The following is a 19,476-nucleotide window of genomic DNA, read 5'->3' on the forward strand; positions in this document are numbered from 1 at the left end:
CGCATCCTCGTGTCCTCAGATCCGGACATAGTGAACGGGGTCTACTGGTCTGAATCCCTGAACAAAGTGTTTGTGGACAATTTTGAACGTGATCCCACACTCATATGGCAGTACTTTGGTAGTGCAAAGGGTTTCTTCAGGCAGTACCCTGGTGAGTGGTGTGTGTGCATGCGTGTGCGTGTGTGCATGTGCGTGTGTGTGTTTTGTTTGGTGTGGGAGGGTCTCAAGGGAGCCATCAGCCTTCAGTGCAAGAGACGAATCAGAACAAATGACATCAAATGGCTAAAAGGGTAATTTGGCTAATGTTGTAATTTTACAGACCATCAGAGAGGGTGCGTGCATACTGAGTGTAATTAATTATCATTTGCTATTGAGGGTCTGCAGGCACACTGAGAGGCGGTGGGCTGCCAGATCCAAAGTTATCAGACCTCAATGAAGTGAAACGTGGTTCACAGCAGCATAGGCTCAGAACAATACAGACAAAGTAATAACGTAATACAGAAAGTCACTGATGGTGTAGTGGTACACTCGCCTGACTTTGGTGTGGGCAGCGTGGGTTCTGTTCCCACTCAGTGACGGTGTGAATGGTTGTCCGTGTCTATATGTGCCCTGTGACTGACTGGTGACCAGTTCAGGGTGTAGTCTGCCTTTTGCCCGAAATCAGCTGGGATAGGCTCCAGCACCCCGTGACCCTAACCAGGATAAGCGGTGTTGAAAATGGATGGATGGGATGGATACATGGATATAATACAGAAAATGGCTCTGAATGTTTAATATAATAATATATTTAGATATATAATAATAATCATGCTGGGTTACACGTATACCAGTACTTCCCAGTGCAGTAATTAATAGCAATTGTTAAATCAAAAAGATAGATTTTTTTTTTCTTTTCTGTAGGGGTGAAGTGGCATCCAGATGAAAATGGGGTCATAGGCTTCGACTGCAGGAACCGGAAGTGGTACTTTGTTTTACATTCTTTTGCCATAGACCCAAATCATGTTATTGTGACTTCTCAAATTTCACAATTTTAAGCACTACTACACGTGCTAAAAGAGTGTGAATATTTTTCATATCACAGGTACATCCAGGCTGCAACTTCACCTAAAGATGTTGTAATTTTAGTGGATGTCAGTGGAAGCATGAAAGGATTGAGACTGACCATTGCCAGACAAACTGTCTCCTCAATTTTAGACACACTTGGAGATGATGACTTCTTTAACATTGTTGCAGTAAGTGACGCCAAATACAGTACAGTGTATTTTTATTGTGTGTTTATATGGCTCAGGATGGAGTTTGTGTGTTTGCAGTATAACCAGAAGATCCATTATGTGGAGCCTTGTTTGAATGGCACTCTGGTGCGGGCAGACAGAACCAATAAAGATGTGAGTTCAGGTCAAAGTCCTGATTATATAATAGTTGATGGATGTTTTAAAACATTTGCGTTATTGTTTTCTGCCAGCATTTCCGTGAGCATCTGGACAAGCTGTTTGCCAAAGGGATTGGACTTCTGGGGCAGGCACTGACTGAAGCGTTCACAATCCTGAATGATGTGAGTTCTAAGAGAGTGATCCTCTTTGCATCAACCCGCTAGTAATGCCACTTTAATTAAGATTCTGTCACTGCACTTACCACTAAGATAAAAGTTTAACCTGAAAAGTAATGCACTGTAAATAGTGACCAAAACGCATTTGTTGTTTTACTTGAAAACATATCGCGGGCTGGGGTACCAACAACCCGTGGGCCATATACAGACTGTGAAAGCATTTTACCTGACCCGCCATGCAATGCCAAAAACGAATAAAGCTAGAATTTTACATTTTGTAATAGAGGACTTTATATCAGGATCATTTTCTATTGAGAGTCTGCAACCACACCAAGAAGCAATCGGCTGTTAGGAAAAAGGTTCCCCACCACTGCAGTATAGTGTTTTAAATGCACAATATTATGTTGCAGCACAGCTTGTCTGCCATGACCCTGTTAGGAAAAAGGTTCCCCACCCCCGCAGTATAGCGTTTTAAGTGCACAATGTTATGTTGCAGCACAGCTTGTCTGCCATGACCTTCATGATACTGTAAAAAAAAAAAAAAAATTGTCAGAGAGCCACTTGAAAGGAATCCTAAATTGTTTATACAGTGTACTGTACCACACTAATGAGCATAAAAATCATCAAATTGGTATTACACAGTGTTTTGGACAAGGCCTCTCGAATCACGCCAGTGCTCTCCCCAGTTGCATCCTCCAAGCACAGACACATCTATTGTGAAATGTGATTAATGGGTCTAATTAATGGCAATGATTCATATCATGCCTGATTGGAAGACAAAGGAGATAAGGGCAGGAGCCACGTCGCATGCTTTTTATCTGGCCGCTTTCAGGCGAGTAGCGGTGAAGCTGAGGCAGTGCAGTATTTACCGACACGATTGTCAGATTAATTGTTGTGCAATGAATATGATAATTAGGTGGGCAGCACACAACTGCTGCACTGCTCAGTGGTGACGCTCAAGTAATGACATCATACTCCAAGTGTGTGAGAGTGTATAATGAGAGTGTGTAAACAATAAGATAGCAGAAAACGTTTGGTAGATTATTTCTGTTGTATGTAGGGCAGCACCTATCAAATATTTTTAGAATTGAGTATTCTACTATCACATGGATTAATAGAGTGATCAGATAAAAAAATATTTTCATTGAAAGAACAATGCAAAACTGAAATTATAGGCCTGTTATGTAGACCGAGCATCCATCCATCCATTATCTGAGCCGCTTATCCTCACGAGGGTCGTGGGAGCGCTGGAGCTTGTCCCAGCTATCATCGGGCAAGAGGCGGGGTACACCCTGAACTGGTTACCAGCCAATCGCAGGAGTAGACCGAGCAATTTTCTTTAATTCCTGAAAAAACATACACGTATTTATTCAAACTCTTAGTCTTGGCTCCACAACCGAGCTCATTTATTGGAAAAGGTGAATATACGAAATACAACATAAATAGTGAAGGCTATTTAGCCTCAGTTCTGTCTTAAGACAAAATGAAAAGGATTGTATCTTCTGCAGCGCTTCAGTTACTGACTACCACATAACTTATTAATAACATCTGGAGTAGGCCTATGTTGTACGGTGTGGTGGTAACCTAACAGGGAGAAATGTGTGCATGTGTGTTTCTTTATTTATGTGTGCACATTTGTGTTAAGAAAAAGAGACAATGGGTTTTTGGGGTTTTTGTTTTTCGTGTGTGTGTGTGTGTAAAAATAACCTCTGAGCTTAGGAGGCCACATAACTCATATAGGCAGAGATTTTGCTTAAATCTTTTAAAAAATAAAATAAAATATTGAATTGTTCGTGTTACTCGAGTAATCGTTCAGCCCTACTTGTAACAATGCATCTTGGCAATACATTTTATACAAGTGGAAAGCCTGTTTAGTTCCCTTTTAAATTGTGCCACATTTGTAAGGCTCTTCTCTGCCAATGCCAAACATCTTATTTTGCTCTTGCCTTTGACTCTTGTTTCAAGCTTTTGGTACCTTCAGCATGAGAATTGACCCTGCTGCAGTGTCAGAAAGCGTCTGTGCCAAGAATCGGCAGGCCACATTTGACTGATCTACATAAGGCCTATGCAATACAGCGCAGACAATCCAAGCAGCCAGTCTCCTGTCTCATAGGGCTGCCAGGAGGCCTGCCATGAATGTCCTTCACCAACAGGCCTGTGTGCACTAGTGTCTGCAACATGTGGATTGGAACCTGGATATGTGTTCACTGATGAGTCCAGATTTGGATTGTAGGGTCAAAGTGTGGAGAAGACACTATGCTGATTGTTGCACCGATGTTCTAACATCCTTTGGTGGAGAGAGTGTAAGGGTGTAGGCATCATATCCCTCACAGGAAAAAGAAGGGGCTTGTCATCAGAGGCAATATCTCAATGCAGAAATATATCCAAATGTGTTTGTGCAACCAGCGGCAATCCCATATTTCCATCGTCTGGCACAGAACTTTATCGTAAAGATGACGTTCATCCCCACAGAGCAGGGTTTATCAGAGACTACCTCCAGAATTTGGGAATGGAGAGGATGGAATGTCTTAACCTCAACCCCATTGAACACTTGTGTGATCAGCTTGGGCATGCTGTTCATTTTAGAGTCACTAGCTAGAGCAGGGGTGTCAAACTCATTTCTGTCACGGGCCACATCGTAGTTATGACTTCCCTCGGAGGGCCGCTACAACTGTGAACACAAATGAAAGATTACCTCCTATACTGTAGTTACAGTATACACAACACATTGATGAATAGCCAGTTTTGAAATCAGAAGCCTATAAAAACATGTTTTTCATTACATTTCTTTTCAAAGGTGTATTGGTAACAAAAAAATGCTTGCAAATATCTCAATGGTATTACACCAGAACACAATGAGCAATTTTGATTTGCGTTCGCGGGCCACATAAAATGATGTGGCGGGCCGGCTCTGGCCCCCGGGCCACCAGTTTGACATCTGTGAGCGAGAGTGTTCATGCTCGAGTAACTAGCACAACCCCGTTGGCTGACTTGTGACAATTATTGGCTGAAGAATGGGATGCCATTGCTATACTTACTATCTAATATGACCTCACCTTTCCATAACAACAATTACATTAAGGGAATGAGATGGTATAGTACATGATCAAAATGTAAAAAAAAAAAAAATTACAAATATATTGATCCTAGGTTTGATCAGCACTGTCATATAGGTGTGCCTTTAACAATATGTGCATTATTATGGTTGTAGTTCGCCATGGTGTAGACCTGCACTGCATCATTCGGAGAGTTGTTAAGTTACCATTGAAGAACATATTGCTTTTGGCAACGTGAACAATTTGACCTCTCCAGCAAGTAGATTTAAGGACTGATGAAGAGCGATTCCGTAACTGTCATGTTATCAATGTAATCAATAACTGATCATGTTGTCAGTAGCATTTATATTTACACATTGTCTTACTGCACCTATACATTTGTAACAATACAGTGCATATTCAGAATTTACTGTACATTGATTTTAAAAAAATAGCTAAACCAACACAAAAAAAAAGAAGTTTTTACAGGGTGTAGAGTTTCCCAAAAAAAGTTATGTGATGATTTCTTCTTTTATATAAATTGTACATACTTTATGTAGGTAATATAGTGACTGAAGGTATTAGTCAAAATACATTTGCACTGCATTACATTACAGTTTGCATGGCTAGCATTCACTTAGTTTACATCACTATTCTTAATTTGACAATGAAAACTACATGATGTACCAGTTTTTGATTGTGGTTATATGCATGTTTAAATGGCAAATCCTTTTCTTCTTCCTTTCCTTTCGGCTTGTCTAGTTAGTTAGTTGTGCAGTATTTGCTGCTACATCAGGAAATATTTCCGCACTCTGGCTCCTTTCCTAACAAGAAAGTCATGTATTAACGTTGTTTATTATTTTCAGTACAATGCAATGTTTGCATTTGGAATAAAGAATTAATGTATGGCAGTGTAATTTCTGGGGCGCTCAGCTTGTGTGGCCTCTGCAGTTACAGGTCAATAAACCGCTTAATTATTGCAGTGCACCTTCCACATAATTCAGAATTAAGAGCAGCGTGTTATTTGGGTCTAATAACTAGCACTTTAGCACTATTTTATTGACTGATGGCGCCACAGCTGCCAACTCAACAACATTTACAGTGTGGTGTTGGCTGGCGCTGCTTGTTTAATGTGTAACTAACAACACTGATGTATGATTTTTATTCTGTTTTACTGCAGTTCAATCAGACTGGCCATGGAAGTGTGTGCAACCAAGCCATAATGCTTGTGACAGACGGGGCAACTGAAATGTATGATGATGTTTTTGAGAAGTACAATTGGCCAGAAAGAAAGGTGAAATGCGTCGCACATCTTCTCCAAATGGAATCTGATTTGGAGTAGTATCCAAATTTTTTTTGTTATTGTTGTTATTTTGTTGTTTAGTCTTGCTCAGCACATAAATAACAATAATGAGTGTACATTTTAATACTACATGCCAGCTGCAGTTCAACTTTTGACATCTGGGGAATTTGTTTCTTTTCATCAATTTCATTCATAACTCTCATGTGAAATCCAAATCATCTTTTTTAACGTGCTGGTGCGTTGCAGAGGAGTATTATTCCCTTGAGCAATAAAGTATGGAAATTAACTGCTTTCAAGGGCAGTGCAGCAAATTCTCTAAGGCTCTGGCCACTGCCCCCCACTAACACTTCTACGGGGATTTCACATTGGGTTTAATGAAATGAAATTGTTTGCTCTGCAATTCAAAGAGCAATAAAAACAGCAGCTCAGGGGCCTTTCTTCATTCCTGTCAAGCATATATGTGTTGGCAGTGTTTGGCAGCGCGCAGGGTTGTATGAGGCAGCGTATCCCACCCCCACCAAACCTTCACACACCCTCAGGCCTTTTATTCGGCGACCATTCGGTTTTCTATAAGCTTTATGCTTAGCAAAGCATCTGGGGCCAATGAGCCATACTGCATTGGCAATGTCACACAGTGTGCTTTAAAAGGACAGTGGAACGTGCCTTCATGCTCAGTGCATGAGAAAAAAAAATGATTTCAACTGAATAACCTGCCAAATGAAAGAAATTACAACTTCATTAAATTTTGTCACTTAACAATTATGAGTTATACAGTAATAAAGATGAGAACAAGCTGCCTTTCATTTTGCGGTTTACAGAAAACTTGATGCACTTTTCGCATGATCTTAATCACTTCATCTTTAAAACTGTTGACCAAGGTGTTTCTTGTGCACAGGTACGCATATTCCCCTACCTGATTGGACGGGAGTCTGCATTTGCTGATAACCTGAAATGGATGGCGTGCGCCAACAAAGGTTTGACTTCTTGATAAACACTTACCAACACAAAGTTGGAGGGGGCAGTTTTGCAGTTTTATGGAGAACGTGTTCATTCTATGATAGGTGGATATCTGCTGGGTTTCACCATAAATGTGCTTGTCTGTGTGTGTGTGTTACTGTGTGTGCGTGCACACATGAATGTGCACTTTCCAAATCTTTCTGCCAAGAGGCAATGAAGTGGCACTTGGGGGTGTCAGAGGTCAATCTGCTCTCATCCCTCTTCCTGTCAGAGTGTCTCCTTCCTGACTGCTCACCGCAGAGGGTTCCCACGTGTCCACACCCTGTGGTCACCAAAGTCACTCTCAAAAAAAAATCATGAAAAATTATTGCAAAAGGGAGGGGGCGGACAAAAGCCTTAGCTGCCTCCCTATTGTGCAACAATCTGACTTGTCGATTGAAACACACTAAATCAAATGTCACCTGTGTCAAGTTGAGTAATACAGTACAGTGTTCCCTCGTTTTTCGCGGTCAATGGGGACCAGAACCCCCCATGAAAAGTGAAAAACCGCAAAGTAGGATTTGCCCACACCCCTAGGAATTTTCGTGGATGTGTATGTGGGTACCAGAATGTTTAAAATATGTAAACAGTATTTATACCTTACATATTTGAGACAAAGATTACAGCACTACACGTATTTACTTAAATCTTTAATTATAAAACCTTATACAGTAATTAACATTTATTATACAGTAATTAACATTCATCAACATTGCCTTCTGAGACAGGCGGAGAGGCTTGTGTTGTGTGTTGTCGTCAACGGGCAAGTTTGGTCATAGAGAGCTTTGGCCTTTGTCCTGATAATATTGTGTCCAAACTCACTTCTCTTTTCCCTGCAATCAGCAATCCACAATGCCAATGCAGCTTCCATTTTCACAATTCTCTTATTACGCGGAGTTACCACATGTTTCTCTTCCTTATTGAAGGTTATTGAAGCAGTTTTGCGGATGTTTGCTTCCTCACTCTTGATGAACCGCACTGTAGATTCATTCACGCCATAATGGTGTGCCACAGATGCATAACGTCTGCCCTCTTTGATCAAATCCAAAAGTTTCACTTTTTCGCTGATGGTCATCATCTTCTTCTTCCTCTTGGGCACCCTGGAAGAAGATTTTGCAGGGGCACAGTGCTTCGGCGGCATTGTAAGGGCTTGCTTAACTAATAAAAAAAAATGATCGCTTAAACAAAAAAAGTTATTACGAACACAACAGCGTGGACGAGACTGGCAAGACACAACAAGGGTAGATGCTGGGTGAGGCTGTGATGATGCGCAGCCTATCAGCTCACGGGATAAATGCACTCGTGCTCTCATTGGTCGATGTCGCGCCGGGAGCCAATCACACGCCTTGTATGAGTGCCCGTACAGTACAGGCATGTACCGGCATGTACAAAGCCTCTTGAGTTAACTCATCTCTTTGTTTGGCATGCAGGGAAACCTCGCGCGCGCATCAGCCTGAAACAACGCCTCTCCACAATATGGCTGCCGATATGGTTGTATTTTATTTTATTTTTTTAATGAATATTTTGAAAAAACCCGCGAAGCACTGAAGCCGCAAAACGTGAAGCGCAAAGTGGCGAGGGAACACTGTATTAAGGACATTATAAGGCAATGTGTATTTTAGTCCTTTGCATTTATTTCCATTGTGGACCATGTGTGTTTTTATTTTAGGATATTTCAGTCAGATTTCCACATTAGCAGATGTTCAAGAGAACGTGATGAAGTATCTGCATGTCATGAGTCGTCCCAAAGTTATTGACCATGAACATGACACTGTGTGGACCGAGGCTTACGTGGATAGTGCAGTAAGTCTGCCTCTTAAGTTTTTGTTTGTTTCCATCAGTGTGTGCAATAAGGATGCTGTTCGCATAGAAAAAGAATCCCTAATACTGTTGACCCCTGCATATTTTCCGTTGGGTACCCGAGGATTCACCTATTTGCTGATTTTTTTAATTTAAAAAAAATATAAAATTTTGTTTTCAATTGTTAATTTTTTTTAAATAATTTTTTCTAAAAAACGATTCAAGAATTTTGTGTTCCCCCCATATACATTTATAATGTTGGTCAATTATTCGCAGATTTTCCCTATGCACAGTTGGGCCCCGGTCCCTAGCACCTGCAAATAGCGGGGTTCAACTTTATTGTATTAAATTTATTAATGAACATTACATGGGCTTTCAATTGTATAGGGCTTTTCTGCCTTCAAAGTAATCAAAGCACTCTAACACTGTCTCCAAATTGGACTACTGACAATGCCGCATCAGGAGCAACTGGGCATTCGGTATTTTTCTCAGGGATACTTGAACATGGTTACGGGCTAAGGACCGAGCCACAACCTATGGGTTTCGAGACGTCCACTCTATCACCTAAGCCATGCGGCCCCACATTAAACACCTGCCAAAACAGTATATGTTTTTATTTATTTATTTGAAATTAATGATACTACAGTATTTTAATCACAATGGGAAAAGTCTGTCTTAAAATAATAAAGTTCAGTTTTGATCGGCACTGTCAAAGAGGTATGAATTTCTTAATATAGCTGTAGTGTACAGTGGTGTAAAACTACACTTTGTCAAACAGAAATCTTTACCTCTCATTATATACTTTAGATTAGATACTGCTTGGTGACTGTAATTGTGCATGTGTTTGTCATTTGTTTGTTTACGTTAAGTCGATGGAGTGATTCCTCATTATGAGCTTCATTAATTTATGCGGATTGCCCTCCCAATGCACAGCTGCGTCAACAGTCAGTGCAAAATGCGCAAACTTGAATTCATTCAACTCTTTGCCGTTTTTCTCTCAACAGCTTTCCCAGGCATACAAGGTAAATATATACGACTCTTCTTATTGTCACATACAGCCAAATGGAATGTTGCATCAGTTATTTAAGTAACCTCTCCAAATTACTGGAAGAGTGAGTAAAGGGGCACAGAATTCAACATGGAATGGTCATGATAAAGAGAAATGGTGCAAAATTACTTTTGAGATTGAATAGCTTCTTACTTTCCAGACTTTTTTAAACAGTCATGATTTGATATTCCATTGCAAGTTTCTGATCAGCAGCAAGAGCACACGAGAAGTGTTTACTGTACTTACACATACTGTATTTCAGCGTGAAGACCGTACACACATTCCCAAACACACAGGAAGGGGATGGGAAACTGGACTGTGTATGCTCCTTTATCTCTGCCTTGGACAGACCATTCATCATTTTGTGGACCATTGCATTTTATCTGCTGAACCCCATAATAAAAGTGACACTGGAGGAGAGTCGTGTGTGTGTGAGCGTGTGCGTGTGCGTGTGTGTGTGTGTGTGTGCGCATGCGCGTGTGTGTGTGCGTTGACCAAAGCATCCCAGTTTCCACTTCCAGCGAAAGTTGTGATGAATATTCGAGCCCACCATTCTTCATTTTGTCACATAAAATGGTACATACCGCAATTTGCAGCTCTTTTGCATCATGCCAATGCATATGCACAAAAAAAATCCACCACACACACGCTCACAGCTCAGAAGCAGACTGACTTGCTGATATGTTTAGTTTTTTATTTTGTTTTGTTTTGTTTATATCAGCATTCATCCTGTAGTGGCCGGTCAACTGTTCATTCTGCCTGAAAAGGGGAACTGGATGATTCATCTCTTAAGTCCACAATTAAACAGCTTGTACCGGAAATAGAGTAAAACTAAATTTTCTTTGCCTCAATGCAGTGAGATTGTATGTGTTCCCGTCATAGGCAGTATCTGTGGTTACTGTGGCACTCTGGAGAACCTCTGTAACATTTTAAGTGGTGTACTTTCGAGGGTGAAAAAAAATACAACTAGAATGGCCCTCTGCCAAAGTCTAAAATTTAGACATTTGGACTGACGCACCTTCATAGATATCGACCTCATGCATATGCCTGAATTTTGGAATTTACTATATATTTATTGGTTATTTTACTGAAAAATTAAGTGAACATGCTGTGAATTGCAAAGAAAAGTCAAATGTAGGTAATTCCCTGTACAAAATCTTCTCAATCATTAGAAGTTCCTTTTGTTCTTTTGTTTCCAGTTGAATGACAAAGCGGGACCAAGTCTGATGACAACAGTAGCCATGCCAGTCTTCAGTACTAAGAATGAGACGGTGAGTGACTGCAGTTCATGCATCTGTCTCTTCTTGCAGTTGTCTAAATGCGTGTGTGCGTGTGTGTGTGTGTTTGTGTGTGTGTGTGTGTGTGTGCGTGTGCGTGTGCGTGATTGCGTCCGTGTGTGAGTTTTGGATGCTCTCATGCAGAAGAATCAGGGTATTCTGTTGGGGGTCGTTGGAACAGACATCCCTCTGCAGGAGCTGATGAAGCTCATTCCCAAACATATGGTACAATGTTCTACTCATGATAAAGTCAAATAAATAGAGTTAAATGCTCGTCAAAAAAAGATTTGTAATAGTTTGTCTTCTCGTCTCCAGTTAGGGATCCATGGGTATGCATTTGCCATCACAAACAATGGCTACATCCTGACACATCCGGACCTCAGGCCTTTGGTAAGGTTGTTTCCAAAACTATGTGACAACTTTGCCTGATTTGACCCTCTTTGTTTTTGTATACATAGCCTCCATTGGCGAGGGCACACAGAGACAAATGTGTCATGTGGTCAGGAGGCTAAATGAGCATGTATGATCTGTAATCCCCACCTTTTCCTTTGATGTATGCATGCAGGGATAAAGGCCACTCATAGGGCTGGCTGGCCTGAGGTTTCCAGAGGTAACTTAACACTCACTGGCAGAGACCACAGCCGCTCGCCCGAAGGCCAATGGGCCCTCAGGAGCTATGGCTTTGCTAGTGGATCTGTGTGTGCCAGTATTAGTGCTATTCCTCTCTGTGCAACTGTGTGTGTGTGTACGTGTACGTGCGTTCATCTCTGCTCGTCTTCTTGTCTTTTTGTGGCTCCAAACTGTGCCGTCATTGTTGTCATTGACTGGTTGTTTCTTATGTACTGACTGATGATGTTAAGTAACAGGATTTGACACGCACCATTTAATGCATTCATGTTGCTATTTAGCCGTGAATTCCCTATCAGTCGTATTAATTATTTTCCATTTACCTGACAGTGTTAATTTCACAGATGATGTGTTCAATAATTATCCAGTAGAAGGCCTGTATCATGGTTTCATACATAGGAATCAGTCTTCAATTCACTAGTGAATTACAAAAGACATTTTATAATGTGTATTATAAGTTAATCTTTTGACAATATATAACAAATTTATTTTGTTCATTGTGTTCCTCTGTGCAGTATCAGGAGGGTCAGAAGAGGAGAAAGCCCAACTACAGCAGCGTGGATCTCTCTGAGGTGGAGTGGGAGGACAAAGACGACATTGTACGAGAGCGTTTGATTTACGGAGGAAAGCAATGCTCTCAGTGATCACATCTGAAAGGTTTCTCAGTGTGCCACGTTGTGTGCTTTATCTTTAAGCTCCGCAACGCCATGGTGAACAGGAGGACAGGAACCTTCTCCATGGAGGTGAAGAAGACGGTAGATAGAGGGGTGAGCAAGCAGATGAATCATGAGTCATGTTTCCTTATCAGATGAAAGCTCTTCCTAAATGAATCTCAACCTGTATCCGTTGTTCCAGAGGCGTGTCTTGAAGATGCACAATGACTATTACTACACTGATATTAAAGGGACTCCATTCAGGTGAGGAAGGGGTTTTATTTTACTCTCAAACGACTTCATATTAGCTGTAATGGCACACTGGTTAATGGACTTAGATACATGTATGTGTGTGTTTTTGGCAGTGTTGGAGTAGCTCTCTCAAGAGGCCACGGCAAGTACTTCTTCAGAGGAAATGTGTCACTTGAAAAAGGTAAAAAGGATCGGAAATTCGTACTTGACAAGATAATAACGCGCTGTTTGCTATTGTGGTAGTTTGGAGCGTTATAAAACCGCACTGAAGGTTGTTGTTATGTTTTGGTTGCTTTATTAGCTACTGAAGAAGAGAAAACTATTAGCACAAACTCTCATAATGATGCAACGCAAACCTTTAACCACAACAATAAGCATGTAGTTAAATCATTTTTGACTGTCAATCAAAACAGAGGATTGCTAATTTTTATTGTTCAATTTAAGCAGGACTAACACAGCTGAAGCGTGACTGACTTTTTTTTTTTTTTTTCAGGGCTCCGTGATCTGGAACAGCCAGATGTCGCCCTGGCAGATGAATGGTAATGCAATGCATGGTTTAGGGAACTGGGCATCCATGCGTTATGTAGGTTATGCCTCTTTGTTCAGGAGGTATGTTGAGGGCCGTGACGTAACAGCATGTCTCTGTTTTGGTGTAAAGGACGTACTGCAACACCGAGGAGCAACATGAGCACCGTCACCTGACTCAGATTCAAGCCATCAAGCGCTTCATGACAGATCGCAGGCCAAACCTCAAGTGTAAGACACAGATTTGAATATGGTTATAAACCGCTGATGGTTTAGTAGGTGGACAAGGTATCTGTATGCTAACACAACATTTATACTGAACTGCTTTTGCAGGTGACCGAGAGCTGATCAAGGAAGTATTATTTGATGCTGTTGTCACTGCTCCACTCGAGGCCTACTGGAAAGGACTGGCTCTTAACAAGTCAGAGTAAGAACTCTTTTGTCTCGTTGAAAATATACAGACATGCTGCAGTCTAACTATGGAATGGAGGAGAACTAAAGACCATCCAGAATGTGACCAGATTGATGCATCTCTGCTCATATGGAAGGGTATTTTTGCCTGAGGCATTGTGGGAAACATGAACTTGCACATCTGTGAATGCACCTTGAGGGCTGTAAGGTACAAACAGGTTTAAAGCAACATATGCTGCCATACACATGACAGATTTCAGCTTTGTACAGCTAGATGGTGCCCAGCTGGATCATACACGTACACACATGACCATTGAGACCCCAGATTGTTTATTAAAAAGGTCCAATATTACGTTCAATATAAATGCATGGTAAGAGAATTAATTTTTTTTTCTGTCACTTGTCATGAAGTAAATTAATGTAATGAGGACCTTTGCAGTTCGATTGCTCACAGGGAAGGTGTCTGAGGATTAGATTGGTATTTTCTAACTATGATGAATCTACCTGTATAAACTCTATTACACCGTGTAGTGAGCTACTGTCCTATGAAAACTGGAAACATCATGTGCAATCAACCAGATTACACTGCGTAAATACAGTCATTAGGTACGCCTGGACAATTTAATGGAATCCAAAAACAAGAGCTACGATATTTTGCCTTTTCCAAGATAATTCCCTTTTTTTTTTTAATTGACCTGACATATTTTTAAATTACCATATCTTCCACCATGTCAATCCACACTGACACAATATGGATCTTCAATTGGATCTCATTAGTTAGCGCGGCTGTATTTAATGCCCTGCACGTGCTGTAATCTGTGTGTAATCAGCAGTTAATATGATTAATAAAATGTGAGTATGTGACACTGCTTTGAAAAAAAAAATACAACCAGGAACTCAGACAAAGGAGTTGAGATCGCCTACCTGGGCACGCGCACTGGCCTGTCAAGAACCAACTTGTTTGTAGCTGCAGATCAGCTCTCCAATCAGTGAGTGTCACTGCTCAGTACTACACTTGTCGCTGTTTGCAGCATGAGGCAAGGCGCTGATTGGTCGTGATAAATGTCATCCTCTGCTCCTCGCCATCTCAGTCCGTTGTGTGTGCCTCCTCAGAGATTTCCTGACAGCTGAGGACAAGGAGGGCGTGTTTAATGCTGACCACTTTCCTCTGTGGTACAAGAGAGCTGCAGAGCAGGTCCCAGGCACATTTGTCTACTCCATCCCCTTCAGCACAGGTAGGGTCCACACAAACAGATAAAACCTCCAGTTTACTAAACTGTGTTCTCCCTACTGTATATCTCCTGTATACTTTTCTATGTAGTATTTTGTAACAACATATGAGTTTCACTGTGCTCTATACAAGAAAGTGAGAACAGGTCAGACATGCCCATCTTGTGATCTAAATGAAAAAGTCCTTTATTTGTACCTTTGTATGGAAAGATGCTACCGCTAATTCTAATCTGGAAATGTTATACGTTCTTCCTTGATCAGTATTCCACCTCTCATCTATCTGTCCATTTTCTATAGCGCCTGCCCTTTTGGATCATGGGTGAAATGAAGCCTGGACACAATGGACTGGTCACCAGTCAATCACAGGGCATAAACAGTATAACCAAACATTCACAGTCAAACCTGCAGGGAATTTAGATTCTTCGATGAACCTAAAATGTATATTTTTGGAATGTGTGAGGAAGAAACTCAGAGAAAACAGATGAAAGCACGAGGAGAATGTTGCAAACTTGACACAGGAAAGCCACAGCCGAGATTCAAAACAAGAACCACAGAACTGTGAGGCAGAAGTACTAACCACTTGTCAACAATGTTACACTCCATTTTCTCCTCAAAACAAATCATTCACTCATTTTTACAATATCTTGATCGCTAGAAGTCAAACAGCCTCAATGCCACAGCTATAGTAATATTTAAATAACAAATTATGTCTGTTTTCGACTTATATTGCGACATACATCGTGTGGGAACATGCTTTCGTGAAGTCTTGCAGTTATGATTTATTTTTTTCCTACAACCTGCTATGTTCCATCACATCGTTGTTTCAGAACGGTCAAACTCATCTGGACACTCATGAATGATCTCATAGTGCTGCATTTGTGTGCTGTCCAACTGTGTAATGCAGCAAGTAAACGGCGCCATCTAGCGTTAGAAAATAATGCTCACTGAATCTGAAAGATTGTACTCCACCTCCATCCATCCATTTCCTGTACCGCTTATCCTCACTAGGGTCTTGGGCATGCTGGAGCCTATCCAAGCTCACTCTGGACGAAAGGCCGGGTATATCCTGAACTGGTCGCCAACCAATCGCAGGGCATATATAAACAAACAATCATTCGCACTCACATTCAGACCTACAAGCAATTTAGTGTTTTCAATTAACCTACAATGCATGTTTTTTGACCTGTGAGGCACATGGGCTAACCAGTCATACACCGTGCCGCCTTATATACTGTACCTGTAAATGTTTACTTATTCTCGTTCACCTCCTTCCTAGCTTTGGAGAATAAGAGTGTTGTTTTGGCAAGCACAGCAATTCAGCTCCTTGATGACAGAAAATCACCAATTGTTGCAGGTGATGTTTTCCAAGTCATCTTCCATGTCATGACTAACATCATATGAGCTATTATTTTTGGATGAGTCTTTTTAATGTTTTTGTATTCAGCTGTAGGACTTCAGATGAAGCTTGAGTTCTTTCAAAGGAAGTTCTGGACTGCCTGTAGACAGGTACTCTAACCAACCACAGCATTTGTTATTAAAGTCACTGATAACTTACTAATTTAGTGTTTCCCAACCTTTATTTGAACCAAGGCACATATTTACTTTAGAAAAATCTCACTGCACATCACGAAATAAAAATGTCACACACACACAACTATCTTGAAATAATGATGATCTCGTCTGAATTTACTCACAGATTTACTTAGTCGGTGTGAAATCTGGTTTAGTTGAACACAAAGTTGACTTGTGATGACTTATTCTGTTGTATGAATGGCAATAGGTGGATGCACAGATTCATTGTACCTTCTGCCTGTGACATTGTAGATCAACAAAGAAATATAAGTAATAAATAATCATTTTTGGCTGTGGCAGTGTTTGGGAATCACTGTCCTAATGACGTGTGCAAGTCAATCTCTGTTGTGTGCGCAGTGTACTGCTCTGGATGGAAAATGTAGCATTAGCTGCGACAGTGAGGTAAGACGAATCACCCCATTTTGATATTCTTTAAGTGTTTTTGGTTTGCTGAAAGAGCCTCTATTTTCACAGGACATTAACTGTTACCTCATTGACAACAATGGCTTCATTCTTGTCACGGAGGAGCAATCACAGGTACTTTTTGCGTATGTGCATGCTGCCTTAAGAACAGACTTAACACTGGAAACACTTTATTATACATGCTTTGGTGTCCATGTTTCACACCCAAACATGTTGACTTACCTGTTTGGAAGTTAGAGTTATGTAAGTAGTGCACTGGTGACTAATTCAGTCAGCTTCCGTCATCACGTGGCGCTGTAACAACACAACAATCAAACAACATTAGGTACTACACAACCTAATGACATCCAATAGTTGAATCAAAAATATTTTTAAAAATGGCTCTCAGTATAATGCACTACACGTCTCCATCACTGTAAACTACACTTGTTGTACAAATACCTCTCTGACTGTGTACATTTTGATACAGCCCTTGTATACTTACCATATGTCAATAATTGCCAGTGAGTGCAAAAATAACCATATTATTAATAATGCGATGTTAGATTGTTTTGTTTTCTATACAGTAAATCCATTTGAATAGGGTGGATCCTCCAAAGAGGAACACGATCCATTTGATGACGCAGTTTCACTTCCAATTTATAATTTCAAAACAATTTAAAGAAATACTGTGATGAAATACATTGTCGGAAATATAAATAACCCATCGCAGGGTCAAACTGTCACCATCATAAAGGCTCTATTAACTGTACAGTAGAGCCCGACCAATATAGGATTTCTGAGACCGATGCCATACCGATATCACCAGTTTATGAAATACAAACATTAATATCCACAGAATATATACTGTGCATGAACACAAATTCTTATCCATCCATCAATCCATTTTCTGAGCCAATTCTCCTCACTAGGGTCGCGGGCGTGCTGGAGCCTATCCCAGCTGTCATCGGGCAGGAGGCGGGGTACACCCTGAACTGGTTGCCAGCCAATCGCAGGGCGCATACAAACAAACAACCGTTCGCACTCACAGTCATGGCTACGGGCAATTTAGAGTCTCCAATTAATCCATGTTTTTGGGATGTGGGAGGAAACCGGAGTGCCCGGAGAAAACCCACGCAGGCACGGGGAGAACATGCAAACTCCACACAGGCGGGGACGGGGATTGAACCCCGCACCTCAGAACTGTGAGGCTGACGCTCTAACCAGTCGTCCACCGTGCCGCACAAGTTCTTATAATACCCAAAATATGGTTCACGAGAAAGGAGCACAATATTACTAAATTAAAATAAGGAACTTTGGAGTAAGTTAACTTTAAGCTGTATAATAGTATTGTACAGTACTTGATAATGGGGTGTGGACATATGAATTGGGGGAGGGGTTAAGCACTCAGGCAGAGAGTGCAGCACATCACAGATACACAGGAGTGGCACGATAGAATATCTGTGCACAAAAAGGTTCAAATACATCGGTTACATATTGACCAATGTCGATGTGAGTTTTAGGTTACATTTTAACATCCGTGTCATACCAGAAGAGTAGAGAAGTTAACAACTATATTATAAAGCTAATAATAATAAGTAAAACTACCTTTGAAAATGCCTCGCAGGTTCGTAATGAAGAGGGGTTTGCAAGATGTTTGCGCAGTGGTACTGTCACCTAGTGGTGTTTTGTGGTATTGTTGGAATTAAGTGTTTTACATCCAAATATAGATTTGCTGTCACATTTGACGTCGCAGATGGTGATGGTTTGAACTTCAAGGTTTGTTTGACCTTTGAGGCATGGTTTTGTGGTAATCATTTTGGTTGTACTCTAAATTGTACCACGTTGGAGGTTCAACTGTTCTTCTTAAATTTCTTATTTTTTGGCTATTTCCACATTATGTACATCCACTGTGTGCGTGTGTGTTTACTCTTTGACAAAACTCGTCTCCCAGACAGGGCTCTTTTTTGGCGAGGTGGAAGGTGCCGTCATGAACAAACTTCTGCAGATGGGCTCTTTCAAAAGGTCTCTTAACATATGATGTCAAATGTGTGTTGTGGTTCCACTGTAACCACCTCGTGTTTATTGCTGCAGGATCACACTGTACGACTACCAGGCCCTCTGCAGGGAGTATGCTGGGAGCAGCGACAGTGCTCGCACTTTGTCAGATGTAAGTACAGTATGGAAGAGAAAACATGCCTTATAGAGGAGTTATGGGTTCATGACAAGTATTTTATCATTATGTTTTTCTCCTGCAGCCTTTCACTGTTGTCAAGTGGCTCCTGACCGAGCTTGTAATGTAAGAATCAAACGTATAATGTGTCAATTAGCGAAGGGCACCGGCACAATTTAAAGTTGTGTTGTAAAATGGACCAAGGGTTACCTTTAAATGAAAAGATTACACAATATCACTACGAAACTACACTCAGTGGCTACAACATCAGGTACACTTGTACAATGTGATGTGATCCATACAAATATTTGTAATAATTATTCTCATATTAAAAAATGTACAGTAGCTGAATTAGATCAAAGAGAGAATTATTGTATTCTTAAAAGCTGAATTTTTGACATCGTTCGAGAATTGGATTTCATTAAATTACGCAGGTGTACCCAATGGTGTGGCCAGTGAGGGTATAACTCAACACGCATGTTCATAATGATACATCAAAATGTATTTGCTCATCATATTATTCAACTCTAATCGTACTGTTGTGTTTTTATTTTCAGTTTTCTGCTGGAATTTAACCTGTACAGCTGGTGGAATGTCGATCTTTCGGTTAAAGGTAACAACAGTTG

The 19,476-nt window shown here is 40.8% G+C and overlaps 1 protein-coding gene across 3 annotated transcripts in view; it reads left to right on the plus strand.

Moving 5' to 3' along the window:
- The window catches only part of cacna2d3 (calcium channel, voltage dependent, alpha2/delta subunit 3), a 35,607-nt gene that overhangs the window by 14,179 nt on the left and 1,952 nt on the right, over positions 1-19,476 (plus strand). For 2 of the 3 annotated variants that reach the window (XM_061688060.1, XM_061688061.1), the window contains 29 exons: positions 20-151; positions 901-961; positions 1,082-1,232; positions 1,311-1,385; positions 1,463-1,552; positions 5,762-5,875; positions 6,780-6,858; positions 8,550-8,683; positions 9,685-9,702; positions 10,928-10,999; positions 11,150-11,230; positions 11,321-11,395; positions 12,148-12,231; positions 12,328-12,399; positions 12,488-12,549; positions 12,651-12,718; positions 13,031-13,076; positions 13,196-13,293; positions 13,396-13,489; positions 14,367-14,462; positions 14,587-14,708; positions 15,980-16,057; positions 16,148-16,209; positions 16,633-16,677; positions 16,750-16,812; positions 18,632-18,702; positions 18,772-18,847; positions 18,936-18,976; positions 19,408-19,463. In XM_061688060.1, coding sequence (XP_061544044.1) covers positions 20-151; positions 901-961; positions 1,082-1,232; positions 1,311-1,385; positions 1,463-1,552; positions 5,762-5,875; positions 6,780-6,858; positions 8,550-8,683; positions 9,685-9,702; positions 10,928-10,999; positions 11,150-11,230; positions 11,321-11,395; positions 12,148-12,231; positions 12,328-12,399; positions 12,488-12,549; positions 12,651-12,718; positions 13,031-13,076; positions 13,196-13,293; positions 13,396-13,489; positions 14,367-14,462; positions 14,587-14,708; positions 15,980-16,057; positions 16,148-16,209; positions 16,633-16,677; positions 16,750-16,812; positions 18,632-18,702; positions 18,772-18,847; positions 18,936-18,976; positions 19,408-19,463 — 2,316 coding nt within the window. The remainder of the gene's footprint in view (positions 1-19; positions 152-900; positions 962-1,081; positions 1,233-1,310; positions 1,386-1,462; positions 1,553-5,761; positions 5,876-6,779; positions 6,859-8,549; positions 8,684-9,684; positions 9,703-10,927; positions 11,000-11,149; positions 11,231-11,320; positions 11,396-12,147; positions 12,232-12,327; positions 12,400-12,487; positions 12,550-12,650; positions 12,719-13,030; positions 13,077-13,195; positions 13,294-13,395; positions 13,490-14,366; positions 14,463-14,586; positions 14,709-15,979; positions 16,058-16,147; positions 16,210-16,632; positions 16,678-16,749; positions 16,813-18,631; positions 18,703-18,771; positions 18,848-18,935; positions 18,977-19,407; positions 19,464-19,476) is intronic. The other variant, XM_061688062.1, reaches the window with a different exon arrangement.

Source organism: Phycodurus eques, chromosome 10 (assembly GCF_024500275.1).
Source record: "Phycodurus eques isolate BA_2022a chromosome 10, UOR_Pequ_1.1, whole genome shotgun sequence".
In the NCBI taxonomy this organism is placed as follows: Eukaryota; Metazoa; Chordata; class Actinopteri; order Syngnathiformes; family Syngnathidae; genus Phycodurus; species Phycodurus eques.